The sequence below is a fragment of the Rana temporaria genome, chromosome 7 (genome assembly GCF_905171775.1).
Source record: "Rana temporaria chromosome 7, aRanTem1.1, whole genome shotgun sequence".
NCBI classification, from domain to species: Eukaryota; Metazoa; Chordata; class Amphibia; order Anura; family Ranidae; genus Rana; species Rana temporaria.
Genome location: NC_053495.1, coordinates 154,259,748 through 154,285,735, shown reverse-complemented (window position 1 = coordinate 154,285,735; position 25,988 = coordinate 154,259,748). Strand labels below are relative to the sequence as shown.

Below are 25,988 nucleotides of genomic sequence, written 5' to 3'. Positions count from 1 at the left end.
ATAACAGCCGAGTGGCCTTTAGCTGCATCGGTTGTTATCCCTATAGAGCTGACCGCCCGCTCTAAAAAAAAAAAAAAAAGAAGGGGTACCGGATGATGCATGCATCATCCCGATTTAACCCCTTAAAGCCGAGCCCACATACGGTCAGCGGGAAGGAGTTAAGATAAAAAGCCTTCTGTGTCCAGCAGACCCCCCACAGCCCACTAAAAATGACCAGAGCCCCATCTATCCAGTGATGTTGTATGAGAGATTTGGCTGTCCAGACTCTCCCTCCTCATTGGCTGAGACAGCAGCGAAGCGCCATTGCCTCCCGCTGCTATCGAAAGTCAATGAAAAAAAAAGAGGGCGGAGCTGTGGCTTGGCTCAGGTTCACCCATAGCAAGCTGCTTGCTGTCGAGGCACTCAACAGGAGGGGAGGTGCCTGGAGCGCTGAAGAGGGACCCAAGAAGAGTAGGATCTGGGAAAGAAGAAAGAAACACGGACTTTATTATCACTTTACTATTCACACTGGCTTTGCTAGTATAATTTGTATCTTTTTTCTTTATTAAAGCTTGAAGGTAATGCACTAGCACATCTCACAACTTTGAGATGGGAACAAAAGGACATTAGCAAGAGTATGTAGGCATAGGACACTCAAAAGAGAATTATACATAAAAATATAAATATATGATGATTAGTTAAACCCACAAGTGCTTATTTGCCACTACAATTCCTTTATACTGCTTTGAAGTTTACAAATTTAGAAATTGGATGAAAGGTTTAGCACTGAGAAACACTTTTTGAAAGATAAATAATGCAATTTATATAAAACTATATTAGACATGTGCAGACTGGAATATTTTGTTTCGTTTCTTAGTTTTCGTTTGGAAAATAAATTTATTTAGTTACTCCCGAAAATCGTTTCGATTTATTTAGTTTTTCGTTGGGGAATAGCTTTCGTCCGAAAATCCAATAATACTTGGTTTCTGTCAAATGGTCAAAAGAATATTCGCCGGAACGTCAAATCTTTTTGGTTTCTGTCGAATGGTCAAAAGAATATTCGACGAAACGTCGAATCTTTACGTCAAATCGTACATTTCCGTTCCAATATTCCGCCTACAAAAATTCTAATGTTGTATGACTAGTAATAATGTCGAATCTATTCTCTATAATGTCGAATCTATTTTCTCATAAAGCAAAATCTATTCTCTGTAATGTCGAATCTATTATTTCTATAGTGTCGAATCTTTTCTCTATGATGTCGAATCTTTTCCCTATAATGTCTAATCTCTCTATATCAAATTTTTACCGCAACGAAAACGAAAATAAAGCATTTTTTATGTCGGATCTTTCGGTTTTCATTTCTTGCACTTTCGTTATTGTTTGTTAAAACGATAACGAAAAAACCTGATTTTCGGACGAAAATGCATTCTAACGAAAACGAATGCACATGTCTAAACTATATACATCAAGTTCCCGGGACCCCCAAGCACACTGTCAACGTATATGTGTGCGGCGGTCAGCAAGTGGTTAACAACCAAACACAAGTTGACCTAAAACCATTCATCGTTCCTTTAACAATTGTACTAATTGTTCACATCATTAATTTTAATTAACCTGCATCTCAAGCCAAAAACTGTTTTCCAATTTTTGGATAGAGTGGAGAAGGGTTATAACCCCTGTCAGATTTGTATAGCTATCTGGAGCTCAAAGAGATTTACCCACACTTCCTGTTTGGCCAACAATGATTTGCCAGACAGGAAGTGAGGGGAATCCTTCACCAGTAGTAGGGGATTGAATCCATGACAATTTTTATCTATGTCCCCGTTTCCTACCTTCCTGTCTGTGAAAAATTGTTGGTAAATCTCCAATGGATCAAATATTTGGATTTGTGCAGCACTATATATTGCCATTTATAACAAATGCATATACCAAACATTATCATGTGTAAATAAATTATTAAAACTGTGCAATAAAGTTTGATCTTTTTTTTTTTTTTCAAAACTAAAGTGCAATAAAGTTGTGATCAGCAAAAAACATGTGCACTCTTTCCTTGTAATCTTCTTTGGAACCAGTGAATACCTCCTTCATTACCACCACAATGTGCCATATGCATTTGTGAATCTGCTCACCTTAATACTGACCTCCGGATTTTATACACTTCCAGACCCATGGGTAAAAACACCAATCCGCTGCCATCCAAGATGATAATTCCAAATCATGTGTCCCTCAAAAGCAATAAAACTCAATTTAAAAGAAGTTCGGCCAAAGCTTGTTTGGCTGTACTTCTCCTATGGACCACAGGACTGCAGTTTGTTTTGCACTTCTGTGACCTGTTTTCAGCAGACGGCAGGCTGAAGCCCGCTGTCGGCTGATGTCACAGAGCCAATCCAGGCTCGGGCTAACAATTCTGATGCCAATATTTTGTTGAGCGTTGACATTATTAAATGAAATCTCCACTGGAGCATTGGATGGCAGTAAACATCAGACAGGAGTTCCAATCGTTCCCCACACTAAAAAAAGATTATGGCGTGACATACACTTTAAATTGACAGGCTACAAAAAAAAAACATTTCATGTCACTATATTTACACAACAGCAACAAATTAGTTAAATATTTTCCACAGAGGTGAGCTCAACTGGCTCTGCATCCCATAACAGTAGTAGCTCTACAATGGCTGCACAGGGGGTGTGCCAGGTGTGCCTGGGCACACCCTAATCACTCTGGGTGGAGCCAATTCCTCCTACTGCCTGGGTTCCCCCAATGCCCCCTACTGCCTGGGTTCCCCCTGTATGTGATTTACCGACCCCTTTTCAAAATAAACACACTCACTGTTTTTATTCACAACTGACGCATAATAAACGGTTTTTACTATGCTTCAGTTTGTAAATGAACAGGAAGCCACTCAGCACAGAGCACTTCCTAGTCATTCACTGTCCAGTGCAACTGAGGCTGCAGAGAAAGGGTCCTTTCACACGGGCTGGCCCTTTTTTGGCAGACCTGAACGGGCGCTCTGTGCTTCTCTATGGAGCCACGGATGTCATCAGTGACATGCCTGCTGACATCTGACCCGCCAAAGTGTGATGGAGAAAACCCCATTTTTCGATCCGTCTGGCGGATCAGATGACAACAGACTCTACTGTAATAGATTTATCCCTAGTCTAATTCCAGGATACATGTTCTATTCTGCCGCTGAGCCAAATTCATGATGTGAGCATGCATGCAGAAGGGATTACACTGCTTCAGTCTCCATCATCAACTCCAACAGGAAACCCTTTATTGCCAAAGTGACATAAGCAAACGTCATCACATTCGAGTGCATCCCATTGGCTCATCCACATATGGTCTTCTCTCGTTACATCTCTTTCTGGCCAAGAGGCAAGCATTCCAGGGCTTTCAGTCGCCATATTCCCTTTGCTTGGTGGGAGGGGGAATCAGTGGGTTGAAAAGAACATCTGTTTTTTTTTTTTTTTTTTAATATCTTGGTCAAGAAAAATACCACTGTCTTGTCACGTGAATACTGAAATACACACACACACACACACACCAACAAGAAAGAAAATAAATAAAAGTAAAGTATTATTTGAGTGGTTAAAAGAGAAAGATAACAGACATTTTATTTAGCTCCATCACACTACGGACCGTCGTCAATCGGTCCCCCATAGGGGAGAGTGGCGATCTGACAGGTCGGTCCCTGCACAGTGTGCAGAGACAGACCTGTCATCTGACTGCTCAGCGAGGATCGACAAAGCGATCCCCACTGAGCAAAGTGGAGCCCGGACATGGACAGCCCCGTGTGAAAGGGCCCAAAGACATGTGCGTTTCTGCTTTGGGATGCACACCCTAATACAATAGACTGCACACACCTATGAATAGCTGCATACGCATTGGCTATAGCTCACACCATATTGTTGCTGTATGGACATATTTTCTAATACGGACAGCAAAGTACAATGCCCCACAACAACCAATGTTTGCCTATTACAGTAAAATTTGATACTGTTCACATAACACTTGCGCTCTACACTGCTTTATTCAACATCATACTGGCTTATTAAAAAACGGGAAAATTTGCATTTGGACTTTGCTACAGACAGCTTTTCATGCAATATTATTATTAAAGCCATTACCTGTTATATTATCACCAGGCATAAATGTGTTAGTAGATGCTGTGATGACATAAGGGGCTGCTGAAGACTGGGGAATAGCCTTCCCATGTATTGGAAGCATGGTGTCACACGAAGCACTTATTAGTCCACTTGGATACCCAAATACAGCAACCAGACACCCAGCAATATAAAAGAACAGCAAAAATGTGTGTGCCATGTCTTCCTGGAAATACATAGAATTCAAAATGTTATTAATAGATAACAACCCTCAGATACTTGTTAAAACATGGAATAAAAATAGTTACAACATACTGCAATATAGTGATAAGGAAAAGTGTCATAATGCCAGTAGTCTAAGTTGGCTGGTCAACTGATCCGACTTATCTTGACAGCCTTAATAGATCTGGCAATTGACATGAATTAGAACAGGTATTTGTTTTCTCTTTTATTTAAACGTGTATGATGTAACATGGTTCATAGATTTCAAGGGTGCATTTATAAAAAATCAAAATGCTGAGCTATTCATCCCATGAAACTCCCATTAATCCCATGAAACGTCATTTACATTTGATTGGTGTGAATTTATTATTAGGCAATTATCAAATAATATTCAATTATACTGAATCAGAAAAATACTGCTTTACGACCACTAGATGGAGCTGATGTTCATAGTATTTGTTTACTATGGTTGTCGGCTGCATCTGCCGGTCATAATGCAATCTACTTTAAAAAAAAAAAAAGATGAAAAAAAAAATTGCCTAACAATATTTAAAAAGTTGACAGGATGAATATCTCTCTTTTTTTGTTAAATACACACATAAATATTTTGTTTCCAAGCTTTAAACAATGTCATTTGTTTATGTGTCAATTGGGGACGAAGAAGAAAAAAAAAAAAAAGAAAGAAAGAGAAAAAAAAAGAAAGAAAGAAAGAGAAAAAAAAAGAAAGAAAGAAAGAGAAAAAAAAGAAAGAAAGAAAGAAAGAGAAAAAAAAGAAAGAAAGAAAGAAAGAGAAAAAAAAGAAAGAGAAAAAAAGAAAGAAAAAAAGAGAAAGAGAAAAAAAGAAAGAAAGAAAGAAAGAAAGAAAGAGAAAAAAAAGAAAGAAAGAAAGGAAAAAAAAAAAAAAAAAAGAAAGAAAGAAAGAAAGAAAGAAAGAAAGAAAGAAAGAAAGAAAGAAAGAAAGAAAGAAAGAAAGAAAAGAAAAAAAGAAAGAGACAAGAAAAAAAAAAGGAGAAGAAAAAGAGAAAAGAAAAAAAAAAAAAAAAAAAAAAAAAGAGAAAAAAGGAAGAGAAAAGAAAAAAAAAAAAAGAGAAAAGAAAAGAAGAGAAAGGAGAAAAAAAGAAAGAAAAGGAACATCCTCTGCAACAGAAATTAAATTTTTGGTGAGATATGCCCACTGCTAAAAAGGCATGTAGACCATGCAATTTTCCTCATTATAGCCCTGCAGGTGCAGCAGCTGATTGATTATAAAATCACTCCCATGAACATGAATTTTCCCCCATGGACACAGACAGATATTTGTTTAGAACAAAAAACAAAAAAGTAAGACTCTGCAACAAAGTTTGCAATGCACATAGATCACCCAGAGGGGAATGTTTTTTTCTCAACAAGTGGAGTCACTCTTCAAATCAATCAGTGGAGCAAGAACTGGTGCTGCCAATCGTGGGGGGGGTGGGGGAAATCAGAGAAAACACATCTAGGGTGCCTATGGACAACTGCAAAAACCTTGGGTAGTAACCACTTTAAGACTTTGAGGTACAATGACTAATAGGACTATATGCTGAGAAAGTAGTGTCCGATTATCCTGGGTACTTCGTCTCGCAGAGCATTGTACTGCAGCGTATGTTCAGGACCAGCATAAAGGGCTGTGATGTGCTGCCAGCGGTCACCGATTTCATGCCAGTTAATGTAAAGTCCCTTTCATCCTGAGAGTCATTACCAAACACAAACCTGGGCCACACATACCTTAGCACTTCAGGTGACTACTTCACCCCTTTTATCCCAGAAACGTGCGACCCCCATTAGAAGTCCAGCAAAGGAGGGTGGACCCCTACATCTGTAAACACATTAGGATTGATCTACTAAAGGACCAGAGGCTGTTCATTTAGCACAGTTTCCTTCAAAGTGAATGTCAACTACAGTCATGTTAAATGCCCAATTACATAAAGAAAATTTTAAAACAAATATGGACTACCAAAAACTACTTATGTGGTGTTCAGAGTCTACCTGAATATGTATACTGTAGATTGGATAGTTTAGAGGTCTTTATATTACATCTTTAAAAAAAGAAAAAAGAAATCTAAAAGTTCATTGTGCAAAAATTGTGAAGTATATGAGGACCTCAAGGCAGAACAAATTGGAAAATGTCTCTCTGACATCAGTAGAATATACACTATACCAACAGTATTGGGACACCCGCCTTTACATTCACATGGACTTTAACCACTTCAATACAGGGCTTTAAAACCCACCTCCATACCGGGCCTATTCTGGCACTTCTCTCCTACATGTACAAATCATCATTCTTTTGCTAGAAAATTACTCAGAACCCCCAAACATTATATATGTTTTTTTAGCAGACACCCTAGGGAATAAAATGGCAGTCATTGCAACTTTTTATCTTGCACGGTATTTGCGCAATGATTTTTCAAACGCCTTTTTTTTGTAAAAAAAATGGTTTCATGAATTAAAAAACAAAACAGTAAAGTTAGCCCAATTTTTTAGTAAAATATGAAAGATGATGTTACACCGAGTAAATAGATACTGAACATGTCATGCTTTATAATTGCGCACACTCGTGGAATGGCACCAAACTTCGTTACTTAAAAATCTCCATAGGCGACACTTTAAAATGTTTACAGGTTACCAGTTTAGAGTTACAGAGGAGGTCTAGTGCTAGAATTGTTGCACACGCTCTAACGCACGTGGTGACACCTCACATGTGTGGTTTGAACGACGTTTACATACGTGGGCGGGAATTACGTGTGCGTTTGCTTCTGAGCGCAAGCTACCGGGGACAGGGGAGATTTTTTTTTTTTTTTTTTTTTTACTTATTTATTTCACTTTAAAAAAAAAAAAAAATATTCGATCGCTTTTATTCCTATTACAATGAATGTAAACATCCCTTGTAATAAGTAAAGTGTGTGACAGGTCCTCTTTAAGAAGAGATGCGGGGTCAATAAGACCCCACATCTCTCCTCCAGGCTGGAAAGAATGAGATTGTGAAAAAAAAAAAAAAAATCACAGATCTCATTCTTACTAGCCACAATTGTGGTTTGTTTACTTACGGGTATCCGGGCGTGACGTCATCACATCGTGCCCGGGCCTCCGATGGTCATAGAGATGACTGGTGACCATCTGGTCACCAGTCATCTCTATGCTGCACATCTGGCGGACGGCGCTCATCTCTCCGGGCCCCCGATGGGACGGGAGAGCCCAGAAAAACACTGGATGGCGGCAGGAGGGGGGGGGGGGATGTCCCGTCCCGCCGCCTGTAAGAACGATCAAGAATGATCATTCTTACGGTGCGCAGGATCGCCGCCGAAAGAAAATTATATCTGAATGATGCCTCTAGGTGCAGGCATCATTCAGATATCCCCGCACAAAGTACAGGACGTCATATGAGGTCCACCCGGGATAACAGATCCCCTTTTTGGACGTCATTTGACGGCATGCGGGTTTAAAGTGGTTAAAGACATCCCAGTCCTATAGGTAGATTCAGGTACAAGAGCCTACAGTTACGGTGGCGTAGCTTAGCGTGTTTAGGCTACGCCGCCGTAAGTTAGCTAGGCAAGTACATGATTCACAATGTACTTGCCTGCTAAGTTACGACGGCGTAGCCTAAATCGGCGGACGTACGGGTGCCTAATTCAAATGTGTTGGAGGGGGGGGTGTTTTATGATAATGAGGCTTGACCTCACGTTTTGTACGTTTTTTTTTACTGCGCATGCGCCTACATTTCCCAGTGTGCATTGCGGCTAAGTACGCCGCACGGGCCTATTGATTTTGATGTGGACGTAAACGATGTAAATCCCGATTCGCGGACGACTTACGCAAACAACGTAAAAAATTTGAATCTCGCGGCGGGAACGGAGGCCAAACTTTAGCATTGTTATTCCACTAGGGCCTAGCTCTAACTTTACGCGGCCTATCTCTTACGTAAACGGCGTAAAAGTACTGCGTCGGCCGGGCGTACGTACGTGAATCGGCGTATCAACTAATTTACATATTCTACGTCGACCGCAATGGAAGCGCCACCTAGCGGCCATCCGAAATATTGCAATCTAAGATAGGAAGGCGCAAGCAGTTCTATCTTAGATATGTTTAAGCGTATCTCTGTTTGAGCATACGCTTAAACATAAGTCAGCGTAGATTCTGAGTTAGGTCGGCTTATCTACTGATAAGTCGGCCTAACTCTTTCTGAATCTACCTACTAGTCTGTAGGGTTCAATGTTGAGTTGCCCCACCCTTTGCAGCTATAACAGCTTCCACTCTTCTGGGAAGGCTGTTCACAAGGTTTAGGAGTGTGTCTATGGGAAGGTTTGACCATTCTTCCAGAAACGTATTTGTGAGGTCAGGCACTGATGTGGATGAAACAAATTCATCCCAAAGGTATTCTATTGGATCGAGGTCAGGACTCATATTGGGTTGGGGGGCCAGTCAAGTTCTTCCACCCCAAACTCACTCATCCATGTCTTTATGGACCTTGCTTTGTGCACTGGTGCGCAGTCATGTTGGAACAGGAAGGGGCCATCCCCAAACTGTTTGCACAAAGTTGGGAGCATGAAATGGTCTTGGTATACAGAATCCTTAAGAGTTCCCTTCACAGGAACTAAGGGGCCAAGCCCAACCCCTGAAAAACAACCCCACACCAAAATCCCCCCCTCCACCAAATGATTTGAACCAGTACACAAAGCAAGGTCTTCAAAAGACATGGATAAGCGAGTTTGGGGTGGAGGAACTTGACTGGCCTGCACAGAGTCCTGTCTTCAAACAGATAGAACACCTTTGGGATGGATAATTTAGAGCAGAGACTGCAAGCCAGGCCTTCTCATCCAACATCAGTGCCTGACCTCACAAATGCACTTCTATAAGAATGGTCAAACATTCCCATAGACACTCCAGGAAGTGAAAGGAAATCTCTGCAATGGTACAGGGATGGTAAAAAAAACAAACACATACAGGGGCTATAACCCTCCCTTACACTATCCAAAAATATGACCCAGACAAACATTTGTGGAAGCCATATTACCACATCAGTGCACTAGCTTTCATGTGTGCCAAGAAGCTCTGTAAAAATAAAAATGTGTGCAGCCCCAATGCCCAAAAAAGTGCAGGAGCTTGTTTGGCATGCGTTGGAAAGCCCATTCAAATAAATGCGCTGTCCTATGTGTGTAGCATTAAATGAATGTTGATGCGATGCAGAGATCTAACCTAAAATACATGTGATCTAGAACTAGGGTTGCCACCGTGTTCCTTTAAATCCGAACTCATATGAATCACACAGGTTCTGAAGCTAATTCTAATGCAGATAAGGCACAAAGTTTAATTACCACCTTAATCAGCCACAGAACCTGTGTAAATAATATGTTATTTGGGTTTAAGGTCTGATTCACACCTATGCATTTTTACTGTGCTTTTTGCAGATTTGCACTACAGTCCATTTACATGGATTCCAATGGAACACGTTCTGTAGAGCAAATCTGCAAAATGCATAGGTGTGAATCAAGCCTAAGGCCCGATTCACACCTATGCTTTTTTAGTGCTTTTTGCAGATTTGTACTACAGCTTGTGTTCCATTGGAAACCATGGCAAATAGACTGTAATTAGGGTTGCCACCTCATCCCTTTAAAAACAGAACACATACGAATTACACAGGTTCTGAGGCTAATTTAATTTAGATAAGGCTCCACTTCAGTTCAATTACCACCTTAATCAGCCACAGAACCTGTGTAATTCATATGTGTTCTGTTTTAAAGGGATGAGGTGGCAACCCTAACTGTAAAGAAAGGCACGGAGCAACGCAGTTGGGGGAGGGGCCGCATGACAGGGAGGGACCGGAGTGACGATTGGTCAGGGGGAAGTAGAGGATGGGCTGGCCGGGCAGAGGGGCGGGGTCGGCAGAAGGGTCTGGCGTGGAGGAAGTGACGTGGGTCACTCCTCCATTTTACAGCCGAGAAGAAGCTTCCCACCCACCCTCCCTAGTTTTAGGCAGGCTAGCGGGCGTGTTTTTGGGTCTCGGTAAGACGAAAAAGTCTGGTAGTTGGGGTAAGATAAAGTTTGTACCCATACGTAGTATGGGAGGTTATGGTGTACCTTTTGGTTGGCGGGTGTTAACCAGGAAGGGGTTAAAGGGTTAAGGTCACTGAGGACGGTTATACTGCCTCCGAGTCGGTGTCTTGCGGCTGAGGCCTAGGTTAGAAGTATTTGTCCCAGTGTCCAAGTTCGAGAGGGGTGGTCCTTTTGACCACCAGGGGGTTTTGATAGGGTATATATAGTTATTTAAAAGCTATTTAAAACAGTTATTTATGGTAATGTTATTGGTTTAATAAAGAAGGCCGGAAGGCCAATTTTACTCCACAATGTGGTCTTTGGCACTATTGGGGTTAGTGGGGTAGTACAGAAAGGGGGGTGTTAACATGGGGGGTTTAAGGGGTTAAGTGGTCACTAAGATCGGTCCTTAACATGTCATGCAAATCTGAAAAATGCAAAAAGCACTAAAAATGTATAGGTGTTAATCAGGCCTAAAGGGATGAGGGATGAGGTGGCAACTCCATCTAGAACATTAAACTATTTTCCCAGCTATGGGGCATACATATAAAAATGTGCAACAAGCAGGCTCACCTGGAGGCGACCCTTTTCTTTTTTTGGGTTCCCTCACACCAGCAACTAGTGCCGAGAGACACAGTGCCAATTTCGGCGCATCGCATGGTTTGAAATCTAGTGATATATCAATACTGTTTAAAATGACTAGATGCAGTACTTTTATTTTCCAGCACGCACCACAGTGGCGTGAACTAACACCATAAGAAAACATTTGTTTGCTCTAAAGCGGGGGTCTCTAAACTTTCTAAACAAAGGGCCAGTTTACTGTTCTTCAGACTTTAGGTGGGCCGGACTGTGGCCAGTGGGAGTAGAAAAAACCCTGGTATCAGTGGAAGTAAACAATGCCCCATCATTGGTTTTAGTGAGAGGAATAGCACCCCATCATTGGTATCAGTGGGAGATATAGTGCCCCATTGTTGGTTTCAGTGGGAATAATAGTGCCCCATTGTTGATATCAGTGGGAGGAATAGCATCCCATCATTGGGAGATATGGTGCCCTATTGTTGGTATCAGTGGGAAAAATTGCACCCCATTGTTGATATCAGTGGGAATAATATCACCCCATCATTGGCATCAGTGGAAGGAATAGTGCCCCACCACTGGTGTCAGTGGAAGGAATAGTATCCCATCATTAGTGTCAGTTGTGGATGAAATAGTGCCCCAAGGGCCACATAGAGGCAAGCAAAGGGCCAAATCAATCCCCAGGGCCACCGTGTGGAGACCACTGCTCTCAAAAAGGTACAGCAACACACAAGAAGATCAGCAATCATCCTTCCAAGGTATGCAAGTCTGCACCAAAAATCAAACAAGCAACAATGCCAGCCCATCAGATCTGTTTAAAACAAGCAAATAGGGAATGGTGCATAAAAGGTTTTTATTGTACACATTTGCAAATGTATGCATCAAAAAATCAGTTTTTAACCTGAGTATTTGAAACTGATTAGTTTTTGTGTTTTTTTTTTTTTCTGGTCGAGCTTTTAAAATGGTCACATTTAGACTCCATTCACACAGCAGTCAGGAGGTGATAAAAAAACAGGGGTTTGATCTTTTTTTTTTTTTTGGTGCCCCATTTCAACGTGGTGGGGCAACTTTAATGCCACGTACGCACGATAATTTTTCGGCATGAAAAAAACGTTGTTTTTCCAAAAACGTCATTTAAAATGATCGTGTGTGGGCTTCACATCATTTTTCAGGTTCTGAAAAACGACAAAAAAAAAAAGAAATTCAAACATTTTTTAACGTAGTTTTAAACAATGTCGTTTTTCGGGTTGTAAAAAATGATAGTGTGTGGGCTAAAACGACGTAAAAAACCCACGCATGCTCAGAAGCAAGTTATGAGACGGGAGCGCTCGTTCTGGTAAAACTACCATTCATAATGGAGTAAGCACATTCATCACGCTGTAACAGACAAAAAAGCGTGAATCGTCTTTTACTAACACGGAATCAGCTAAAGCAGCCCCAAGGCAAATAGAACTTCCCCTTAAGGCCGGAATCACACTAGTGCGTTGCGTTTTGGAGCTCCGTTGTCTTTCCAAATTTCTATATAAGGTGTTCTGCGGATCAACTGCGCTTTAGCTGCGGATTAGGTGTGAATTTGGAGACCTGGGAGAGGGGAGGGGGAGGGGGGAAGTGTATTGAGCTGAATGAGAGAAATACTGAAGAGAAATGAACACATCTGCGAATTCAGCTGCGTACCCTTAGAAGATAATGGGCCTGAATTCGCACCTGAGCGGCACCGCAATGCCTAAAAGATGTACACGGTTTGGCGGCAATGCGCAGTGCGAATGCATCGCACATATGTGAACCAGCCTCATTGAAAACAATGTATTTTGAAATGTTCTGCGAATTGGATGCGGTTTAATCCGCACTCAATTCGCATAGGTGTGAACCTGGCCTTAGAGTGCCGTCATACGTGTTGTACGTCACCGCGCTTTGCTAGATCATTTTTTAAAAACGGTGGTGTGTGGGCAACATCGTTTTAATGATGAAGTTGGGAAAACTTAGTTTTTTCGACATGCTGAAAAAAAAAAAAAAAATGTCATGCTGAAAAATGATCGTGTGTACGCGGCATTACACTATGCAAAGTTTGACAGGTGGCACTGCCTGTCTAACTCCCCCATGTAAGTAAATGGGGTGCACCATAACCAGGAGCCAATTACTTGTCCCGCAATGAAAATAGCCATTTGGCAATTAAAAAAACAGAAATCAGGAGTCAACAGTTTCACCTCCTGCAAACCTCCCTTCACTGTCTCTATAAAGAGATCCCCAGCAATAAACACTACAGCGAATGTGAAATGAGTCCTACTGGTTGCACAGGTTTTCCTGAAACAGTCAGGTCTGTTACATCTCTTCTTCTGAACATTTTTAAATGCTGCCAATAAACACAAACCACATATAAAGGCTTACCTGGAATCCTGCGTCGCTGATCTTTAATTATGTGGACGGTCAGTCATACAGCGCGATGTTGAACACTGAAAAAGGAGACAGATATTTAAGTCATACGGCAGCAGTGTTGTCTCAGTCATAAGTACTTGTAGAAAAGACGTGCAGGTTGTACCAATTATCCTTCACATGACAGGGAGTGGTGTATGTAAATGACGGTGTGATGCGTGTGCTGCCTGTATAGAATTCTTGCCTCCTTTCACAACTTGTTTCTTCATTGGAAGCGTTTAAATTAAACTGGCTAGACCTCCATGGTGCCTGGTAACAGAGCATACAGTACATAACGATAAAGTACCGTATTTATCTTCATATAACGCCCCCCGGCGTATAGCGCACACCCCCAACCTAGAAGGAAAATTCCTGGAAAAAAAAGAAATACTTACAGTTTGGATGCCCCTCGTCGGTGTCCGGTCCGGCGTCCTTCTGCGGCCATCGTGGTATCCTCCCCGCTGTGTTTTTCAGCCGATCCCCGCTTCCCGCGATGTGTTTGAACCACTCCGCCGACATATACCGAGCGCAGTACACTCGGGCAGGCTCGGCTCCTCTCGCGTAAAGGACGTACAGGACGCACAGGACGTGACCGCGAGCTGAGCCGAGCCTGCCCGACTATACCCGAGTGTACTGCGCTCGGTATATGTCGGCGGAGTGGTTCAAACAAAACGCGGGAAGTGGGTATGGGCGTATATCGCGCACCCACGATTTTGCCCTGATTTTAAGGGCAAAAAAGTGTGCAGTATACGCCGATAAATACGGTAAATTGGAACCCAACAAAAGTCCAACAGTTCTAGCCAGAATATAAAATTATAAATCCAAAGTGCTGTATAGAATTTATAGAAACATAGAAAAGTGATGGCAGAAAAAAGACCAAGTGGTCCATCGAGTTTTAGGCTCCATTCACACTAATGCGTTTTTTTATGCGCTTTGCAGGAATGCAGGGGATTTTTTTAACATGGTTTCCTATGGAACATGTTCACATCAATGCTTTTTTGTGCCTCTGCGTTTTTGGAAAGGGTTCGGGGACTTTTTTTCCTGCAAAAAGCAGCGTTTTGCATGTAATAGAATTCAATGGACCCGCATCCAAAACGCAAGTACCGTGTTTTTATCTCGATTTTGACGCGATTTGCATTTTTTTTTACCTGTTTATAGCTGGTTGTTAAAGGAAATGTAAAAAAATAAAAATTGTCGCAAATTGAGGTAAAATCGCGGCTAAAACGGGTGTGTCGAAAAACGCAGCTAGCACGGCAAAAAGCACTGAAAAAACGCTCAAAAGCAACATGCATAGGTGGGAATCGAGCCTGAGGCCCCTTTCACACCAGCGGACCGTATGTCTTTTTCATCCATCTGTTTACGGATAAAAAAGGGACATACATGTATCATGCGCTGACACCCAATCTCGTCACTGTCCGGTATTTTCCGATTCTGCAGACGGAGATAATTCCTATTTTTCCATCCGTCTGCAGAGCGCATCGGGTGAACACGGACAGACGGTCCGTGTTCATCCGATCCCCCCATAGGGGAGAGCGAAGATCTGACAGGGTGTGGGACAGTGTGCAGGGACTGCCCTGTCATCTGCCGGCTCAGCGGGGATTAACGGAGCGAGCAGGGGCGGACTGACAACTCATGGGGCCCCCAGGCTTATAGGTGGCCGTCATGCCAGGAGTAAGTAACAAACAAAATAACATATAGAGTACAGCAGTCAGAATGAGTGCCACGCTCACATCAGAGTCCTCCCTTACATCAAAGTCCCAACATTCTCCCTATACACCACAGTCCTACCTTATGGCAGAGCCCCCCAGTCTATCACCTTCCATCAGTGTCACCTTACACACACACACACACATACTTGCCAACTGTCCCGTTTTTGCCGGGACATTCACGGGATTAAGACCTTTGTCCCGGTCTTATCGATTCCCGTGGAATGTCCCGGGAAATCGTTTTTGTCCTGATTTTTATTTTTACAGATTTGTATTATTTTTTTCCCCCGCCGCTAGAGGTCCGCGGCACTGGTGAATTCTGTCTCCGTCGCCATTTTACAGAAGACCAGCTAATAGGGGAAGAAACAAGAGGCGGAGCCCGGGTGGCTCGATTGTAATAGAAATGGAGCTCCATTTCTATTGGCCGCTTTCTTGCCACCCGGGCTCCGCCTCTTGTTTCTGTAAACACAGTGACCATGCTGAGCGGTGCTGAGGCCCGATGGAGAGTCCTGGGTCCCAGCGCTGCGCTATCCCTGTCTGAGAGTGAGACTCTGCTGTCTCACTCTCACTGGCTGCCTCTTATCACATTGTGCCGCCCGGAGAGTAAGTGACAGTCTGAGCAAGCAACTCTCCGGGTGGCTGCACGCCCACAGGCATGTTCGGGGGGGGGGGGGGGTCTGTACTCCTGGGGGGTGAATTGTCCTGGGGGGGTCTGTACAGTTGGAGGGGGGATGAATTTTCCTGGGGGGGGGTCTGTACAGATGGACGGGGGGTGAATTGTCCTGGGGGGGTCTGTACAGATGGGGGGTTATCTTGGGGGGGGGTCTGTACTCCTGGGGCTGGTTTGTCCAGGGGGGTCTGTACTGATGGAGGGAGGGGTTGGTTTATCCTGACGAGGGTCTATACTGATGGAGGGGGGTCTGTAATGAGGGAGGACTATGGGGGGAGGGGGGTAACGCCATGTTTGTCCGGCACCGGGTGATACCAACCCTAGTGACACCACTGGTAACTGGGGACAGCTGATGTAAGGAGGGACTCTACTGGGGACACCTGATGTAAGGAGGGACTCCGCTGGGAATGTCTGATGTAAGGATGGACTCCGCTGGGGGCACCTGATGTAAGGATGCATTCTGCTGGGGGCACCTGATGTAAGGACAGACACTGCTGGGGGCACCTGATGTAAGGACGGACTCTGCTGGGGGCACCTGATGTAAGGACGGACTCTGCTGGGGGCACCTGATGTAAGGACGGACACTGCTGGGGGCACCTGATGTAAGGACGGACACTGCTGGGGGCACCTGATGTAAGGAGGGACTCTGCTGGGGGCACCTGATGTAAGGATGCATTCTGCTGGGGGCACCTGATGTAAGGATGCATTCTGCTGGGGGCACCTGATGTAAGGACGGACACTGCTGGGGGCACCTGATGTAAGGACGGACACTGCTGGGGGCACCTGATGTAAGGAGGGACTCTGCTGGGGGCACCTGATGTAAGGACAGACACTGCTGGGGGCACCTGATGTAAGGATGCATTCTGCTGGGGGCACCTGATGTAAGGATGCATTCTGCTGGGGGCACCTGATGTAAGGACGGACCCTGCTGGGAGCACCTGATGTAAGGACGGATTCTGCTGGGGGCACCTGATGTAAGGACGGACACTGCTGGGGGCACCTGATGTAAGGAGGGACTCTGCTGGGGGCACCTGATGTAAGGACGGACACTGCTGGGGGCACCTGATGTAAGGAGGGACTCTGCTGGGGGCACCTGATGTAAGGACGGACACTGCTGGGGGCACCTGATGTAAGGACGGACTCTGCTGGGGGCACCTGATGTAAGGACGCATTCTGCTGGGGGCACCTGATGTAAGGACGGTCTCTTCTGGGGGCACCTGATGGCATCTGGTGGCAGGTGACATGGCAGATGACACGCTCAGGGCTTCCAATGATTCAGCATTATGGTGAGTTGAATAATTTCATTCTTTATTACAAAGTAAAAATAGAAATAATGCGCTTCAATCACTCTGACACCATAACAACCATGGTGCCGGGATGATTGAAGCGCTAACACCAGGTATTTGGATTATCTATGTCTGCTAATTTGTTAAACTTTCTGGAATGCACATATTTATATTGTGGTGTAGGATCTGGGCCTGCTTTCTTTCTTTCTTTCTTTCTTTCTTTCTTTCTTTCTTTCTTTCTTTCTTTCTTTCTTTCTTTCTTTCTTTCTTTCTTTCTTTCTTTCTCCCTCCATCATCTCAGACTCTAACCACACCCCCTTCCAAGCCATGCCCATTCAAGCCACGCCCACTATCCCATGTAAACCATGCTTATTTTTCGCTTTGCGCACCACATTTTTCTATTACGCGATGCCACGCCCACAAATGAATGCCCCGCCCCTAATTATAACAAGGCTCCACCTACATGCAAAAAAGTGTCCCGGGTTTTTTTTTTGCAATGTTGGCAACTATGACACACACCCTTGCTTGATGTGGCAGGCAGCTGGCAGGAAAAGGCCTTTAAATTAGAAAAATAAAAATCCACTTGTTGCAGGGTCTGAACTGCGCAAGTGAGTCTTAGAGCCAGCGGAATAGTGAACTGCTGTGGTTGGCTTCAGATCGGGCAGTAGGGCATGTGAATAAAAGCCAGTCTGGGGGGGGGGGGTGACCTTGGGCCAGGGGCTCAGAGCTAAACAGGAACCCCATACAACCCAGGTGGTCGCCTGAACAGGAGCAGGAGAGGACAACTGGGAATACTGCCGGGCAAGTCTCCAGGGAGGTATCCATCAGGTGTCCGTGAGGGCAGGGCCAGTGCAAGTTCTTTTTACACCCTAGGCAAAACCTAATTTTGCGCCCCCCCCCCTCCCATTGACTCCACCCCTGACTCCACTCCCATAATTGTGAAGTGGAAGGAAAATGATATTCAATTTTTTTTACAAATATGTGAAAAGTGTAGCGTGCATTTGTATTCAGCCCCCGAGTCAATACTTTGTAGAATCACCTTTCGTTGCAGTTACAGCTACCAGCATTTTTGGGGATGTCTCTCCTGTTCTGTCAGGAGAGGAGAGACATATTGTTTGTTCCTACTAAGAAGGAACAATGATATGTCTCCTCCTCCAGTCAGTCCTATTCCCTCACAGTGTGAACACACCTAGGGACCACACATTTAATCCCTTGAACGCCTCCTAGTGTTAACCTCTTCCCAGCCAGTGACATTTACACAGTAATCAGTGCATTTTTATAGCAGTGATCGCTGTATAAATGTCAATGGTCCCAAAAAAATTGTCAAAAGTGTCCAATATGTCCGCCGCAATGTCACAGTACCGCTAAAAATCACAGACCACTGTCATTACTAGTAAAAAAAATAAAAAATAAAAATTCCATAAATCTTCACCATATAACTTTTGCGCAAACCAATCAATATACACTTGTCATGAACAGGTGTGACCAGAACCGTGTGAACAACAGAGGAAACCAAATGTATATAAAGTGAATAATTATGTTTATTAAAGATAAGTGATATAAATATACAAACACCTCCAATACTAAACAGTGACAACCAACCAGACAGTGACCCACAAATAACTATATACAATAGAAGGGGAATACCGGAATCATAAACATAGCCTTGCCAGGGTCATATACAGGAGATCAGCAGATGGTGGCAAGGAACAGGACTGGACTGGGAGAAGGTGGATGGGATCAGGCTGCAGGGAAGGGATGCAGGGTAACAGGAGGGTTAGGATCAGGATCAGATTCACAGATACATCGGGTAACAGGATCAGGTACATAGGGTAACAGGTACAGATCAGGGCGCAAGGAAGATACCAAGGCAAGTGTGAATGGTTGCCGGGTATTAATACACACACCTGTAATTAGCCTCAGGTGACACCTGATCGAGGAGGTGATGTCTGCTCCATACTGCCAGGAGACACCCGCTGGTGGACATCGATACTGCGGCCCCAGGATCTAACACTGCCACCAGCAGGAGAAACCTTTGACAGTTCCAGACTGTTAGGAGACACCCGATGGTGGACATCAGTACTGCAATCCAAAGAACTGCAGCGCCACCAGCAGGTGAAGCCTTTTTTTGACAACGCTTATATATCAAATACCACCAAAAGAAAGCTCTACTTGTGGGGAAAAAAATAACGTAATTTTTGTTTAAAGACAGGTCGCACGACCGCGCAATTGTCAGTAAAGCGACGCAGCGCCATATCGCAAATAATGGCCTGCTCATTAAGCAGCCAAATCTTCTGGTCTTTAAGTGGTTAAATTACACACAGGTGGACTCTGTTTACTAATTAGGTGACTTCTGAAGGCAATTGGTTCTACTAGTTTGGGGTATCTGAGTAAAGGGGGCTGAATACTAATGCACACCACACTTTTCACATATTTGTAAAAAAATGTTAAAAACCATTTATCATTTTCCTTCCACTTCCATAATAATGTTCCACTTTGTGTTGGTCTATCATATAAAATACTTTAACTTTTTTGGTTGCAACATGACAAAATGTGTAACATTTCAAGAGGTATAAATACTTTTTCAAGGCACTGTAGTGTATGCATATACTATCATTTATTCATCAGTGCAGCCTATCAGTGCCCATCAGTGCCACCCATCAGCGCACCCCATCAGTGAAGAAGAAGAAAATTACTTATTTCCAAAATTTTATACAGAAACTACGGAAAATCGTTTTTTTCAAAGTTTGGTACTTTTTTGTTTAGCGGTAGTGATTAAATACCACCAAAAGAAGGCTCTGATTGTGTGACAAAAATTAAAAAAAATTCCATATGGGTACAGTTTTGCTTGACCACACAATTTTCATTCAAAGTGCGACAAACTGAAAGCTGAAAATTGGCCTGGGCAGGAAGGGGGTAAAAGTGCCCAGTATTGAAGTGGTTAAGGCTCATTTCTACTTACTGTAATCTGCGGTACCACAAATCATGACAACGCAACATTCTCATGTTAGTACATTCCAGTGTCATAAGCTTTTTTCTGGCCCTTGGGGCACCATTTAATCCATGGATACCAATAATGGGGCATAATTCCTCCCACTGATACCAATGATGGGGCACAGTTCCTCCCAATGACATCTGGGATGGGGCACTCTTTTTTAGAAGAAGGACACCAATGGGGCACAATTCCTCCCAATGACACCAATGGGCCACAATTCCTCCCAATGACACCAATGATGGGGCATTATTTCTCTCAATGACACCAACAGGGCCCATTGTCATGGAGAGAGGAACAGCGAGAATAAAAACAACTTTATTCTCACAAAAGTAGGCAACCCACAGAATAGTAGGTAGAAAGAGCATTGTGTAGGCTACGCTCGCCCACCTTGAACAAGGTAGTAATGTCATCTCCGCCTTCCGAGTGTACCTGAGCCACCAGGAATCGCTGGGAGCCACCAGCCCAGCCAGAACCATCTGTTTTACACCCATCAGCGGCACTGTTCCCTGAGCAAAGCGTACGACTACTATGCATACAATGCGCTTTTTACCTATTCTGTGAGAATGAAGTTTACTGCTGCACATGGAGAATGTTGCTCCTCTCTATTTTTCTCCTCAGAGTACCTTCTAGCCCATTTTAGAGTTTGCAGCCATTGAGACCAGCAACTGTGGGGCCGCGTACACACGGTCGGTCCAAACCGATGAGAATGGTCCGACGGACGGTTTTCATTGGTTCACCGATGAAGTGGCCTGATGGTCTGATGTGTGTACACACCATCAGTTCAAAATCCGATCGGGTCAGAACGCGGTGACGTAAAACACACGACGTGCTGAAAAAAACAACGTTCAATGCTTCCAAGCATGCTTCGACTTGATTCTGAGCATGCGCGGGTTTTGAACCGATGCTTTTGTGTACTAACCATCGGTTTGGACCGATCGGGCAGCGGTCCATCGGTTCGATTTTGAAGCATGTTTTAAAATTTTGGACCGAAGGAAAACAGACCGATGGGCTATACACACGGTCGGTTTGGACCGATGAAACTGAACCTCGGTCCATTCTCAACGGTTTTGTCCGACTGTGTGTACGCGGGCTGGGAGTTTAATACACATACCCATCATTGAACTGTATGGACATTTCCCATTGCCTGCTTATTATTTATTCATGTTTTGGCCATCACCTACACCAGCTTCCTCTTTAGTGCAACAATATTGTCTGTGTCTTTCATTAGGGCCCAATGACACCAATGATGGGGCACAATTACCCTCATTGAAAAAAAGGGATCTTATTTTTTCCCACCAAAGTCGGGACCTTTTCTACTCCCACTGTCAGGAAAGGCACAGCCGTGCAACAAGAATTGCATGGCAGACACACGCACACACGTGCGCCTGTCACCAATGTTGGTGCCAAAGGGGCTATTTAAAGGGTCACTAAAGGAAAAAAATTTTTTAGCTGAAATGACTGTTTACAGGGCACAGAGACATAATAGTTAACTGATTCCTTTTAAAAATGATTAAAAATAGATAAAAAAACAATCATATAATGTGCCTGCAGTGTAGTTTCGTTTTTGCTGTTGTTTGCTGGTTCTCTGATGTACAGAGAGCCACTAGAGGGCAGTCAGCCAATAGAGAGCAGTGATACTTTGTCTAAAACTCCTCAGCACCAATCCAGTTTCGTTTTACACACAGCTCCTTGATTAGTGACCACCGTGAGAAATCTCCCAGTACTGTGGTTATCAGGAAACAGGCAACCAGGAAGTGTCCAGAACAGAGAGGATTTACAGCAACATCAAAGCAAAAACGAACCATGAGCACATGAAACCAGGACTGCAGCAAGGTAAAGGAAGCTATTTAGCTAAAAAAAAAAATTCCTTTAGTGACCCTTTAAAGTAAGTGCACCAAAGACTTTTTGCTGTTTGGCTCTCCAGCTTCTGTGTGCTCTGACCTGTTATCTGTGCTGACCTCTGATCTTGATCTGGCTTGTTCTCTCCAACGCTGTCTGCTTGATACCCGAACCCGGCTTGCTTTGGACTTCTCTTCTGCCTGCTGCTCTGCCCGAACTTTACCGACCCGGCTTGCCTGACCCTGCATCTGCTCTTCCAGCCTGCTACAGCTCTGCAAATCACATCTGGTTCTTGCTCCTGCTGCAATCTCAGCCTGCCACAGTTCTGGTCTGCCTAACCTTTACCGATCTGCCTGCTGCATATCCAGCCACGGACAACCAGCCATACTGAATACTGGATTAATCCTAGGCACTCCTACGTCACCGTGCTTCTGTGGCTGCTGTCTCAACTTCAGTGGCCCACAAGCCGGTGGGGTACGAGAGGCTCTCCTCTACACGTCAGGCTCACGAACCAGGAACGTAACACTCACTGACCACTGTCCTCTGAAGGACAGGAAATTGGCCCTATGTTTAGAAAATTTGGAGACCCCTACCTTAAAGGAAGGCACTTCCAATGCACCTGTGTTCAACGCTGTATCCCGGCCTAGGCCAACAAGCCCCAGGCCTAGGGCAGCACTTTGCAGGGGGGCAGCACGGAAAGAGTCCCCGCCGGCTTGTGCTACACTGTTAGGCCCCATTCACACCTGAGCGTTTTGTAGCTTGAAGCCTGAAGCTACAAAACGCTGGAGGGGAAAATATTTATTATTCTCTATGGAGATGGTTCACATCTCCACTTCAAAACACCCAAAGCCAGAAGTTCCAAAACGCCTGAAGCTCAAACAAGTTCTGGGAAATTTTTTAGGCAGATTTTGGTGTTTTTCTGCTTTTAACATTGGTAACCCTTTAGACCTGTCCAAAATCACAGAAAAACGCAGTGAAAAACGCGGTAAAAATGCAAAAATCGTGGCAAAACATAGTAAAAAACACTGCAAAAATCGCGGAAAACACTACGCTCAGGTGTGGATGCAGCTTTAGTGTAACGCAAGCTGCTTATAATTTTGACTGTCCTATTAGTCTGGACCACAAATCTTCCTCACTGTGCAATATGTTTTCTGTTGCACCATTGACATTGCTATTTCTTCTTGGTCCTCGCCATATAATTATCAGAAATTATAGGCAACACTTTTTTTTTTAATTTTGGATAGAGTAAGGGAGGGTTATAGCCCCAGTCAGTTTATTTTTTACCATCCCTGACCCATTGCAGAGATTTCCCTTCACTTCCTGCCCCATAGCCAAACAGGAAGACAGAGGAAATCTATGCAAATTAAGGGAATTCACCCCCCAGGCCCTAACAACTAGTGTCCCCACCGGTGGGTCTTACTTCCTGTCAAGACCACACTTCAGGGTGTGGCCTTTACAGGAAGGGGTGGGTCATATTTAAATTATGGGGTGCACGAGTTTAGTCAGGCCTAGGGCAGCACAAAACCTAAATACACTACTGCCAGTGCCCCACAATGCATGGTAACCACTAGTGTGCATTGTGGTGAACTGTATGAGCAAAACTTCAAGTCTGTTTTCTGGTCCGTTTAGGTGCCTTGCATTCAAATAATTGGTTGCCCTTAAGCAACACATGTTTATTCATGACCCAATGCTTGTTTATGTGCGTGCTTTAATGCACTACATTGTTCCACACAGATGTAAATGGGGCAACACCCATACTGAACGTGTTGAGTAATCTTAATGTACATTGGTCTTATATGGCCTCTGCCATTGATCCCATTTTGAAAATTGTCTGGCAAACTCTTGTAAATTAAAAAACGCTGCAAAAATCTCGAAAAACGCTACGCTCAGGTGTGAATGCAGCCTTAGTGTAACGTAAGCTGCTTATAATTTTGACTGTCCTATCAGTCTGGACCACAAATCTTCCTCACTGTTCTATATGTTTTCTGTTGCACCATTGACATTGTTATATCTTCTTGGTCCTCGCCATAAAATTAGCAGAATTATAGGCAACACTTTTTTTTAAATTGTGGATAGAGTAAGGGAGGGTTAGAGCCCCAGTCAGTTTATTTTTTACCATCCCTGACCCATTGCAGAGATTTCCCTTCACTTCCTGCCCCATAGCCAAACAGGAAGAGAGAGGAAATCTATGCAAATTAAGGGACTTCACCCCCCCCCCCCCCCCAGGCCCTAAGAACTAGTGTCTAGACATGTGCAGACTGGAATATTTTGTTTAGTTTTTTCGTTTTCGTTTGGAAAATAAATTTATTTAGTTACTCCCGAAAATCGTTTTGATTTATTTCGTTTTTCGTTGGGGAATAGCTTTCGTCCGAAAATCCAATAATACTTGGTTTCTGTCGAATGGTCAAAAGAATATTCGCCGGAACGTCGAATCTTTGTTGGTTTCTGTCTAATGGTCAAAAAATATTCAACGTCAATTTAAAACAAAAATGACGTGCGGTTCCCCCTAAATATCCATAACCAGACCCTTCAGGTCTGGTATGGATATTCAGGGGAACCCCGCCGTCAATTTAAAACAAAAATGACGTGCGGTTCCCCCTAAATATCCATAACCAGACCCGTTATCCGAGCACGTTGACCTGGCCGGCCGCAGAAAAGAGGGGGGGACAGAGTGCGCCCCCCCCCCTCTCCTGAACCGCACCAGGCCACATGCCCTCAACATGGGGAGGATGTCCCCATGTTGATGGGGACAAGGGTCTCATCCCCACAATCCTTGCCCGGTGGTTGTGGGGGTATGCGGGCGGGAGGTTTATCAGAATCTGGAAGACCCCTTTAACAAAGGGGACCCCCAGATCCTGACCCCCCCCTGTGTGAAATGGTAATGGGGTACACTGTACCCCTACCATTTCACGAAGGAAGTGTAAAGTATTGTACAAAAACACACTGACACCATAGAATAAAGTCCTGTAATAAAAAAAAAAAAAAACACTCGTTCCCGGCTTCCTGCGTTGTCCTGATCCTGCGACGGCTGATCTCCCGCGATGAGAAGATCCTGCGACGGCCGGGTGATCTCCGATCCAGCGATGTGAAGATCCATCCGGAGCGCAGCATCCCCGACCTCCTCATTGCCGGACACAGCCCAGCGGAATGACGCGCTGGAGCTGTGACATTACTTATATAGAGGAGGCAGGGCCACCCGTCACGTGACCCTGCCCCCTCTGACGTACCCTCTGCTACGTCACTGGCAAAGCCCATAGTCTTCCCTCTTCTTGGGCTTCCCTAGTGACGTAGCAGAGGGTACGTCAGAGGGGGCGGGGTCACGTGACGGGTGGCCCTGCCTCCTCTATATAAGTAATGTCACAGCTCCAGCACGTTCCAGTTATAACAAAAAAAACTTGACTTTAGTATCACTTTAAGGCCCTGGCCCCCAGGCTGCATTCTGCCCCTTTCTACAGAAGGCATTCTAGGCAATCTTCCCACCGGGATTGTTGTGAACTGTTGTTGCATTGCTTTTAATACAAGTTTATCACTGTATCCGAGTGTGAATTATTTTTGCCGCACCCCACTACACCTCATCTACAAGTCCTCAAATATTTTAGAGCTGCTATATTGATTGAAAGATTCAGAAGCTTTTTTGTGAAAATCTATATCTGGAGAAAAGGTATTGATTTTCTCAGAAACAGAATGAGCAGTCACTCTGATCTCAGATATGAGAGTGTCCAAACTGTAAAATGAGTATATAACCTGTCCCCAGAGAGGCAATGCTCTTGTGGACATCGCTGGATCTAGAGGGGGCTCAGGTAAGTAAGTAAGGGGGGCATCACATACTAGCACATTATGTTAAACTTACCTTAAAATTAAGCTCTTCCAGCGCCGAGATGTCAGCGCTGCAGGTGCTCTCATCTTCACCCATCTTGCTTCCGAGTTCATAGACTCTGGCTTTGTTATATAGTTACATAGTAGGTGAGGTTGAAAACAGACACAAGTCCAACCTATGTGTGTAATTATATGTTAGTATTACATTGTATATCCCTGTATGTTGTGGTCGTTCAGGTGCTTATCTAATGGTTTTTGAAACTATTGATGCTCCCCGCTCATACCACCACCTGTGGAAGTGAATTCCACATCCTTGCTGCTCTTACAGTAAAGAA

At 44.1% G+C, this 25,988-nt stretch overlaps 1 protein-coding gene across 1 annotated transcript in view; it reads right to left on the bottom strand.

Moving 5' to 3' along the window:
- Positions 1 to 13,463, bottom strand: part of LOC120945783 (putative ferric-chelate reductase 1) — a 61,985-nt gene extending 48,522 nt beyond the window's left edge. Inside the window, exons 1-2 of the mRNA XM_040360186.1 lie at positions 13,318 to 13,463; positions 4,111 to 4,312 (exon numbers count right to left, since the gene is read on the bottom strand). Coding sequence (XP_040216120.1) covers positions 4,111 to 4,306 — 196 coding nt within the window. The 5' untranslated portion in view covers positions 4,307 to 4,312; positions 13,318 to 13,463. The remainder of the gene's footprint in view (positions 1 to 4,110; positions 4,313 to 13,317) is intronic.
- Positions 13,464 to 25,988: the final 12,525 nt, after the last annotated feature.